At 44.8% G+C, this 11,004-nt stretch overlaps 1 protein-coding gene across 1 annotated transcript in view; it reads right to left on the minus strand.

Moving 5' to 3' along the window:
• LOC144170435 (homeobox protein Nkx-3.2-like) overlaps positions 1–9,018 on the minus strand; it is a 63,336-nt gene extending 54,318 nt beyond the window's left edge. Inside the window, exon 1 of the mRNA XM_077700271.1 lies at positions 8,883–9,018. Coding sequence (XP_077556397.1) covers positions 8,883–9,018 — 136 coding nt within the window. The remainder of the gene's footprint in view (positions 1–8,882) is intronic.
• Between the last annotated feature and the right edge of the window lie 1,986 nt (positions 9,019–11,004).

Genomic DNA, 11,004 nt, shown 5'->3' on the forward strand with positions numbered 1-11,004 from the left:
CGTCCGGAGCTGCCGCGACTGCTAGCGGCGGAAAACGATGCCGACGAGACCCGCCGGACATCTGCAGCCAAACGTTGTCCAATCAAGGCCTTTCCAACAGATCGGAATGGACCTTGTGGGCCCTTTCCATACGTCATGAGCCAAGAACAAGTGGACTGTCGTTGCGACGAAACGCTTTGTTTACCATCAGTCCTCCTAGTCGGCGCTACAATACTGCTTTAGACCGCTCTCCGCACTGGCCTTGTTTTTGACCAGATTTGTAACTAGCTAACTTTAGTACCGTTGATAGTAATCGTTCCGTGAAACGTTGCGTATGCTCCACAAACAGAGTCACAGAATGAAATTTCGCTCATGCCAGTTGCCCAGTGCAAGCTCAACCCGCCGGACGGCTGTGCAGCTACAACCGACATAGTGCGCGTAGTATACCGGTGATTATACGCGTGCGTCCGTGAATTCCATTGTTTACCCCACCATTCTTACTAATATAAAAATAATATTCATGAATGTATACGCGCAAATAGCTCGTTCCGCATGCTTGTAAGCCCTGCCTAACTAGCGTTTGTCTTTGCCGTGCTCTACCAATCACACAGCTGCCCATCCAAAATACGTCATAGGTTGTACTGCGGGAAATGAGCGAGTGGGTCGCATGGCCATTCTCTGTTTTCCTAATTACACAGCTTATATGAGTAAAATTTGCGTTCATTGTGGTGTCAGTGTTCTTGTAATGAGGCAATACTTCGAATAAACCAAACTTACAGTTTGTCATCATCATCAACATCATCATCGGCCGGTCTATGCCTACTCCGGGCCAATGGCCTCTCCCACAGATCCCCAATTGTTCCGGCCCTGTGCCAACTGCGACCGATTTCATGGACCCTTTATTGATTGCCTGCGCGAACATATCGTCATGCGCAAAGGCGTTTGAAACGGTCATTTGTTAGCTCATAGAAATCAATGACGGTGCACACCTTTGTTATAGCAGTGAAAAATTTCAAAACGTAATAAATCATGATATCTGCGAAGCGTACCGCATTTATGAAAGTGTTGACGCGCACCTGATCGCTACATCCCTGGCGCAGTATTCGTCCCGAGATCGAATACAGTCGGCCTCTGGCGGCAGCGGAACGAACCGCTGCTAGTGTGGATGGCGCTCTTGCGTCGTCTGCTCGTTCACGTTGCGAGACGCGTGCTACACAAGATAAAAAACTAATTTTTGAAATTGTTTGGCAGTAGGCAATTGCATATTTGCCTCTGCTTGCTCATTTCATCTACAAACGAAATAATCAGCGGCCGTTGCGGGATAATGCGCTAGTTCTGTTCCACAAAACATCGTCGCCGTGGTCACCGCTTGAGCGTGAAACGTGTTATAAACATGGTTTCGCAATTCGCACTTTTCTTAGTGGTTAGTGCAGTCGTCTGCCGTTTCTGGAATGTCAAATGGGGCTTTTTGAAGGTGGCGTGGTGGTTATTTAAAGGACAAACGTTTGCTACACAAAACGGGTATGAAACTACAAGACCCGTGCATACTCGTACATTTGCCACACTGTTCTAAAATTGCGCCGCGTCCTTTTAGAAAGGAGAGGCAAAAACAATTATACTGCACATGACCTGTGCGCTATCGCTCATGCATCAACGGGGACGTCTTTTACACACGAAAGAGCCTGTTAGGGGGAATTCTACCTGTACCTTTTCGCAAATTCATACCATTTTTGGACAGTCGTTGATTACACTGTGCGCATTCTTGCTAATTTTTATGTAATATTTAAAGTCCGCCTCTGTCCTGTGGCATTTCGTGTCGCTTTTATATATCCCGTTTTAAACTCACGACATAAATCACCTCGTCCAAAAACGTGTTTCCCTCAGCACAACCGAATGCCTAATATGGTCTAGTTTTAACCCCTTAAGGTGAACCCAAGTTTAAAGAAGAATTAAAAATCGCGTAATTCAATAAACGTTGTTGCCACATGTGCGCAGGGTGTGTTCAACGACTCTATGATTTTTTTTTATTCACTCAATGCTTGCTTTAAATACCATTTTAAAAATGCTAGCCACAATTCCTGCATTCTCGGCGATCAGGGTTATAAATACTTTGTCGCCGTTTCAATGTTTAGTTGTGGCTTCTGACCATGCGGACATGTGAGAAGTGTACTATATGTGGTGGTGTATACGTGTATTATGCTTGCGATGTTGTGTGTTGTGTGTAATGTGCCTTGGCAGTGCCTTTAATGAAGTGTATGCCGCTATGTTGTGCTATGTTTCTTCCCAATATGTGCCCGCCCACATGCGGCCTCCGTGATGTTGGCTATAATATTATACGTCATCCATAAAGGAAACTAAGGACACGCCTTGAAGTGCCCATAGATGGTGATGCTTAGTAGCTGCCCCTCCCCACCCCTACTTTTTTTTGCGTCATCTATCGGTCATTTTAAAACGTTTAGGATTGATTTACTTCGAGCACGCTAGAGGGCGAGCATTGTCATCTCCTCGCTCGGACGGGCAGGGGCCGGAAACTTTGGCTAGTTTCGGTATCACAAAATAAAGGGCCGCCATGACGCTGGTAGCCAAGCTAAAATTCAGCAACTTTTGCATATGTTGCTTTATCTTTTCAACATACACAGCAATGAAGTAAAGTTATTCCATTAGGCGTAGAAATAAAATGTCTTCTTGGCTGTTTCCTTTTTTGCCACCTCATTTATTTATTTACTCCCTTCATTCGTTGCGCCGACGGGCGGCGCTATCGCCCTTATCTCTTCTGCTGCCACCCTGTCCGTCTGCTCCTGCCGCTTCACTGGGTACACGTGTAGAATTTTGTAGTATGCCTTGAAGGTGAAAATTTTTCTTTCTGCGAGTACAAACGGGCTCATAATGTCAGAGAAACTGAGAAAAGGACACGACACGTGCTTCGATGCTGTGCGGTGCGACAACTCGGGAAGAATAGCACCGCGAAAATTTTCCGCTTCCCAGCGGACGGCAGATCAGCACACTTTTTATTCAGTCGGAGTTATGAAGAAGCAAGCGCTATCCTTATCAAAAAGCTGCAGGGCGAACCGAAAAATCATCTGCTGCGGCTTTACAGTGAATGTCTTTTTATTTGGTACAACATATTTGTCAGTAATGTTGTAAGCATGCCAAGCTACTTGTCGACAGTTCTTCATGAGCCGATTGATGTCAGCGGACACACCAGACAGAAGTTTCGCTTCGGTATCGGTTTGGTGAGCGGTTTCTCTTCATTTTTTTCCACCAGAGAAAAGCTTGAAATTCTGCGCTTAAATGCTGCTTTGACGAACTGGTTTGGCTTTAGAGCGTTCCGACGATCAGTTTCTTATAGTGACATTGCCACCTTTGAATGCTTATTAACACCAAAGAATCCTCAAATTGTTTACGTGGTAGCTGACCGCTTGCGTTCCGCGTTACGAGAAGTTTTAGTTACCTGCGCGACGGCCAAGTTGCGCTTCGCTTTTCAATCTGTGCTAGGTCACATTTTTTGTACCTTGTTTGCACTCTCAATATCTGTTTCGCTTTTACGTGTTGTTTGTTGATATCCATGGTGGTATTTTTTCCACTTAGTAGGTGTGACGTACGGCGAAATTTCGCAGACAATTCGCTAGCTATAAAAGTTTTTTTTGGGCTAGCAAGTTTACGACAATAAGAATAAGGAGTGGTTATTAATGGTGGCGAAATGGGCTGGTCATGTCACTTCATAATCATTTTATTAGTCAGCAACGCGTGTTTTTATGAAACATCGCTTCTGTAGAATTGTATTGTGTACAGTAAATGAACGTGGTGACCCCCGCAGCAATCTTCTGTATACGAAGAATTGTACGAAGATGCCTCTTATGTTTGTATAACCGACACAGAATGCGGACATTTGTACTTAGTATAGCAGACACACAGCTCTGTGCGATTGTAGCATGTATTGAACTTCGCTTGCGATACATTGCTAATAAAATCAGTGAATAAACCACATTTCCTGCCTACTACTTTTCCTGCGCCAAACAAAATTGTCACGCTTCAGGGCGTGCTGGCTCGCGAGTATACAACTAAAAAAGATATCCAAACAAATGTTTTGTGCACGTGCTGAGATTCCAAGCAAATTAGAAACTGAAAGCTGTCGAAAACAAGATGTGCATCAGCAACACAATCTGAAAAGCAAAATGCAAGCGGTGTTTGTTCACACTTGCGGCACACGAAGGCGACAGTCGCGCTCGTTCAGCCCATAGAAGACGATAAGCGGCATGGCGTTTTCTCCTCGCCCATCAACTAAAGCGTTGCCATAGCAGCATGAGTGATTTTTTTTGTTGTTTTTTGGTTTGGCAGTTTGGCCTACCAAACACCAGGGGATAAATTGGCGCTAGTGGTGCAATTATCGGTTACCTCGGGGTTATACCAGCTGACCTATAGCCGTGGGACGGGTGCGGCCGCGACGGATACGTTTTTCGTGTTGCCCGCGTTGCCTTTGCGCTGAGATTTACGATTGCAGACGATCCGCGTTTTGAGGCATCGGTTGTAGCAAGTTAAGGCGACTAAAACGGCCGCATTGTATGCTTGTGATCTCGTGTGCGGTGGTTATGAGCCTTTCGTAAATAAAGGCGGCATTTTGAAAGCAATCGGTATCACTTCCACTATGTTTACGGAGGCGCGTTGGCTCTGAACGAGTAGGCGGGGCGCGCAGCGAGACGAATGCAAGAAGTCGCGCATATATGATTGGCGACATCGCTTGCTAACCGCATTTCTGGTGCTCGGTAGGTAATTCTTGGTTATTTTAGCGCATTTTAAGCGCACACAACCACAGTAACCTACGTATTTGTACTTCCTCGATCCTCAAACCGATCAGCTCGCTAGGCCTTTCTCGCATGACAAGCCTTGCTCGGGTGACGCTGCCAGGGGAGGAACGCTCCTCCATTAGCCAGGGGAGGAACGCTCCTCCATTAAACAGCGCTCTTCACAAAAATCAGTTGGCAATAAGAGTGTTTTTGGACATTAAGAAAGCTTTTGACTCGGTTAATCATTCAATTCTAATAAATAAACTGGAAAAATATGGTATAATTGGCAACTCCCTTAAATTTTTTGCGAGCTATCTTTCATCTAGAAAACAGAAAGTGGTAATCGATAATCACCATTCTTCATACAGTGACTTAACATGTGGTGTTCCGCAAGGATCAGTTTTAGGTCCTATTTTATTTTCCTTGTATGTAAATGATCTCCCACTCGCAATACAGAACTCCAAAATACTAATGTATGCGGATGACACCGCAATTATATTTTGCGGTGATTCTCTATCTGAAATGCAAGATACCATACTAGCTGAAATGGACAGTATCTACTCATGGTTTTTGAAAAGTAAGTTAACCATAAACACCGACAAAACTAAATGTGTCATCTTTCACTCGAGGAGAAAAGTAATTGATAATAGTCCTTTTAGTGTGTATATAAACGACAAACCAATTGAGAATGTAACTTCCTTCAAATATCTGGGTGTTGTCTTTGATTCACACCTACATTGGAAAGAACAAATACAAAAGGTGTGTAAAAAACTTGCGTTTAGTTGTTTCACGTTAACCAAAGCGCGGTCTTTCTTCCCATGTAGTATGTTACGATCTTTATACTTCACTTTATTTCAGTGCCACATTATTTATTGTACGGAAGCCTGGGGGCTTACCTATGAAACATATTTTACGCCGTTATATCGATTACAACGACGAGCACTAAGAATAATATCATTTTCTGCATTCAACCGTCCTGTCAATACAATTTTTAAGGAATTTCGTGTACTTTCTTTCTCAACTATTCGGGAATACAAAATATCTCTTTTAGTAAACACAATTATACACCATAACTTTCCTGTACCCTTAGCACGTTTTTCTATCCCTGTTCGGAGCACTAGGCAAGCATCCAACGCCAACTTCAACTTGCCAATGTGTCATAACGTTTATGGCGAAAGGCTTATTGAATTCTACGGTGCCAAAGTGTGGAACGATGTACCTATTCAAGTGAAAACTGCGAGGAACTTCAAATTGTCTTGCAAGATGTTTTATTTGGATAAACAGAATGTAGTTTAATGATGCGATTGTGATTATGGTGGATGTTTATACTGTTTTGTGTTTCATTTATTCTTTGCCTGTTTTGTTCATTTTCTTTATCTTCGAAACTTGGTGGATACCTGCGACTCATTTGTATGTGCATTTTTGTATTGGACCGGAAACTAGCCTCCTGGCTATCGGTCCAAATAGTCTGTAAACCTTTTTCCTGTCTTGTGATAATAAAGCTCTTGATTGATTGATTGATTGAAAGGGGGAAATCTTCCTCTACTCCTAGGGGTAGAAACGCGCTCCTCCCTCTTAAAGGGAGAATCTTTCTACCTCTTAGGGAGCAATATATGATACATTCCTGTTTCACCCTTAAGGGAGAAACTACCACACCCTTTTTTCTTAGAGTGTAATACTGCATGATAGCCAACGTGTGACTTTTCCAGTACACGCGTTCGCTTGTCGCTGCGTTTGGAACGTTGGCAGGAACCCAAAGCAAACAATTACCCACAGAACGTTTATCCTTACCTTTTTCAACCAATCCTCAAGACTTAAGTGCCATTACGAAACCGATGTTTAATTGACAACGCAGGGTATTTACCGAAAACTCGTTGGGTTACTTCGTAACAAAATATAAACAGGAATGTTTAACCATATGTGTAACCGGGCAACTTCATTTTCCATCCCTATGGTTTTGTGATTTAATATTGTTTAATTGTGTTTGTAAGCGACATCACGCAAGTATGCAAACACATCTCGCTTTTCTAGGCATCTGCAGATGTTAGATTTTAAAATGAACGAAAATGGTCAACAGTGTAACTGTAACAGGCAATTTGTGCTCACTGTGAGGTCCAAGAAGCTTGGTTTATACACTGTAAACCTGGTAGTCACCTAGCATAAATCTAGCTATACATGAGATGTTGATTGTGCTGTGCGAGTTAGCAATTTAATTCGGAATTTCACTTGCAATGAAAGCCCATAAGGACCCGACACCGTTATTCACGAAACCTGCCTTCAAAGTCGCTAAAATTTCCCTTAACTTAAGCTGCGCGTAAAAGACCCGCTTGAAGGTTTACATTCATACGTCTGCGCTGGTTAAAATTCAGAAACTCTAGGTTGCCTTTCCAACAGAAACAAAAAATGTCGGGGCAGTGAAGTGCTGTTACCGTTTCAGGGCATCCCACAAACGGTATGCGCCATATGCTACCAATGAAAGCGATTGAAACAGCTGTCGTAAACTGAGTTCCAGAGATCAAGGCTTCCTGATTTGCCCCCTTTTTATGTTTTTTTTGAAGGTTTAAAATCATACTCGGGAAAGGGTGAGCTTGCTACGAGCCATGACATACAGGTTCATAGTCATTATTTCGGCCGTTGTAAAATTCGCGATGGGTCGTCGCTTTTTCGACGTAGTAACGAAAGCTTGATTGCCGCTTCCATGCAGTATACATTGATCGTGGAGGATCCGAACTACAGCATACCACACTTGTCTGCGCCTTCCGTACGCACATACGGCGCAAAAAGGGCACGAAGCAGGCCCCCAGTGTGCATTCTCCCGCTACAGTTCAGCGGAGCATCCACACTAGCAGCGCAACGCTGTCGCCACCTATAGGCCGACCTCGCGGCGAATACTGGGAAAACCAAAGAAGACATCTATTGGACTCCCTGTCGCCTTGTAATGCTCGTACGCCTTTTGTTTGGTTTTGCCTCTCCGTTTATACGCAGTTCATGGATATAAAGCACTTGGTTGTCAGTCACCGCACCGCGCGCGTCCCTCTCCCTTGTCCCATCTGTTGCGCCGTTTCCTGCGGCTTTTTACTGTCAACGCTTTCATTTCAGGAAATAGCGCGCCCAGTGCGGACCTATTGTGTAAGACCTCGTCTTTCTGTCGATTGATAAGTGTTACCTCAGTTGAATGCTCTTGGCTGTTTCCTGGAGGCTGCCAATACAACTAGCTTGTTTCTCCCTTTTGCATAGCGTGCATTGAAAGGAATTGCTCGCAAGGGATGTCCGTATTGAATCCTGCTCAACTGGGTATTGACGCAAGCCCCCGTGGGCCTTCAGTTCTCGTGCACTGTCGCACGAAAACCTAACGACGAATAGGATCCCTCCACTTTTAAACCCAGCTACACATTGTCGGCGTGCCTGCGAAGCGTACGAAAAAATTAAAGGGGGGGGGGGGGGGGGTGGAGGGACTCAAGCCAAAGACACGCAGTGTCTGCAGGGCGTGACAGAAAAGGATCCTGAACTTAGCGGGAAGAACGCTCGCAAGGTGCTTCGGATGACGCAACATGGAACCCTGGCCGTCTGTAAGTGTGAAATGCGGACTCCAAAGTTTCCCTTTCATAATAGGCAGTGTTGTTTTTTCCAGTCGTAGTTTGCGGGAAAACACACATATAGAGCGGCGGAGTACGGAGGCTGTCTTTTGTTATGCATATTTTCTTCGTAAGGAGCGGCTTGTATGGACATCATACGAGCCGTTGCTTCGAGAAAGAAACGTCCTGGCCGAGACGTCCAAAATCAAAGCCTCACAGAAGCAAGAAACAAACATGCACTGGTTTCTTGTGAGTTAACTTGCGTGTCAATGTTTCAACATGCGCCGCTTTTTTTTTCTTTTGTATTGTGACCGTGGTATGGTGTCTACACCAACCGTACCGGTGAGAATTAAACGCAGATACAGTTCTCAGTAAAATTCGAAGTGGCCGATTAAGGATGTTTTTATTCCAGTTATTTCGCGCATCCAACCAGCACGCATACAATGCGGCCGTCTCAAAACTTCTTGCCTTTAGGCCGTGTTTTCTGCGTGCAGGCGGTAAGTGCGAGACGCATTTTTTAAAAGTGTCAGGCAGTGCAGCTCACCGGAGAATGCGTTCCTGGGGCAGCGATCCCTGGAGCGGTCCTCGTGCAGCCCCGGCGCCTTCTGCCTGAGGTCCAGGCCCCGAGACTCGTTCAGCAGGCGGCGTATGGAGAAGTCGTGGACCTCGTCATCATCCATCTTGCCTCGACGGAACGCACGGCCGCGACTGCCCGGGCTTTTCTCCCCGCTTGCGAAGCGGGGGGCCGGCTCTACGGGGTGCCTGCCAATGGGCTGCTCCGCCGAAGGCGGGGCCCCGACAGGTGCCTCCTTCTCAGCAGCCCTGCCCGCAAGGCTGTTTCATCTCCGCCAAATGTTTATTTTTTTCCCCTACGAGCCTCACTTTTGGGTGTTTCACCCGCACGCCAATGTGCTCGCCGGCCGAGCGTTGCGGCGAGGCGACAAGGATCCCCTGAGAGGTTCCAGAATTCTTTGCTGCCTTTTCTCACAGCCCCGTCCATATGTATCTTCATTTGCCATCCTTACTTCAACCACTGCGGTCCATCGGTACACATAATAAATTTATCCGGTATTACCCGCCGGTAGGAAAGAGGTTCGTTAATTTTTTTTGCATTTCGTCCCGGGTCAGTTTTTGAACGTATTGTAATTCCATTCTTGTGTCTCTTTTCTCGTCGCTGGTGCCATTGCGTTGAGTTGGGGATAGCGAATTACTGTCCATTGTCTTTTTACCCTGTGTCAGAGAAAGTGCGGCGGCTGAACACGGGGCTGAGTTTGAAGAGGATTTGCGCGTGGAGCTTGCCAGATAAAAAGACGTGATGCAGCTTGATCCCAATGCACCTCGGGATTCGTTTGAACTGGACTTGGGTAGTAAAACGCGTGAACTGCGAAACGAACTCAAGGAGATGAAAAAAACCGTCGCTTTTGCAAATGCAGAATGCCAGTCTTAAAAAAAACAAAAAAAAAAACAAGACAACAAAACTGCAAACAATGCAACTTCAGCCTGACTGACAGAGGCGTCGGAACCATATTTCTCAACTGTTGGGGCAAAAGCAAAATCGTACAATAGATATCATCATCATCATCACTAATCTTTCTTAAGCACTGAAGAATGCGGCGTTTTTCAGATGTCTAAGCTAAACAAATAAACTCAGTCACAGACATAAAAGCAAATCCAATACAATCAAATCTTTATCCAACATCACAGATCTTGGAGAGCATTCAAAAGCCAGACAGTGTCTTGATGGCAACTGTGCACCTTCTACAAGGTAATGTAACCACACACATATTTATGTATTATATTTTCAATGTGTAAAAAATCCCTACGCGTTTTACAAATACATACAAACAGTAATAGGGAACTTACATTCGACACTCTTAACCCCGAACATACATCTGCACACGCATGCCACCAAAAGAAGGCTTACATAATATATATTGAGAAAGAAAACAAGTGAAACAGTTCTAATAAATTCACGCTGTGTCAAAATATACGGCTTATGAGATGAATTTGTAATTTTCCGGTTAATTTGAGTACTTGGAGATTGAGGTGGGGTTTTCATAATTAGTTCGATTACGGGACACGGAAGACGACTCAAATGTTTCAACCGTGTAATGATTAATTCTCATCAATTCTGCCAGTGTATTTAAAAAATCCTTTCCTGTCGAGCGGCGAGTATGACATGGACACAATATTATTTTGTAACACTAACGCACTAAAAGGTGGCCCACCAAGTGCGAGAAATAATTAAAGGATAGTCCCAACTATGGATTCTGCACGCGAAGTTTTCTTTAGGTTTTAATGATATCCTAATAATTCAGTCATCAGTCTTCTTCGAACTTAAATGACACGCAATCATTCTCCAGCTCCAGCATGCACCTTACGATAACGTTCAAACTGGTCAATACTGTCATGCTGTGCCAAACGTAGACTTCCTTTCCGCTGTTCGTTCAACAAACGTTCCAATGAAGGAGCCTAAGCTCAAAGCCGCCGTCAACGCAGCGTGCACGTGCAATGGGAGTAGATGAGTCAACCTTCTTGTGACATCGTGCTTCAGTATTGTCCACCCTGTGGGGACCCAGCCACGCTGCTCCACTCTATGTGGGACTCTCCTTAAGACAGCTTTCCCTCCATAGTTAATGAAAAACAGGGGGAAGGAGCGCTGGGCA

The sequence above is a fragment of the Haemaphysalis longicornis genome, unplaced genomic scaffold (assembly GCF_048455015.1).
Source record: "Haemaphysalis longicornis isolate Haplotype H1 unplaced genomic scaffold, Haemaphysalis longicornis Haplotype H1 scaffold_1, whole genome shotgun sequence".
Classification (NCBI taxonomy): domain Eukaryota; kingdom Metazoa; phylum Arthropoda; class Arachnida; order Ixodida; family Ixodidae; genus Haemaphysalis; species Haemaphysalis longicornis.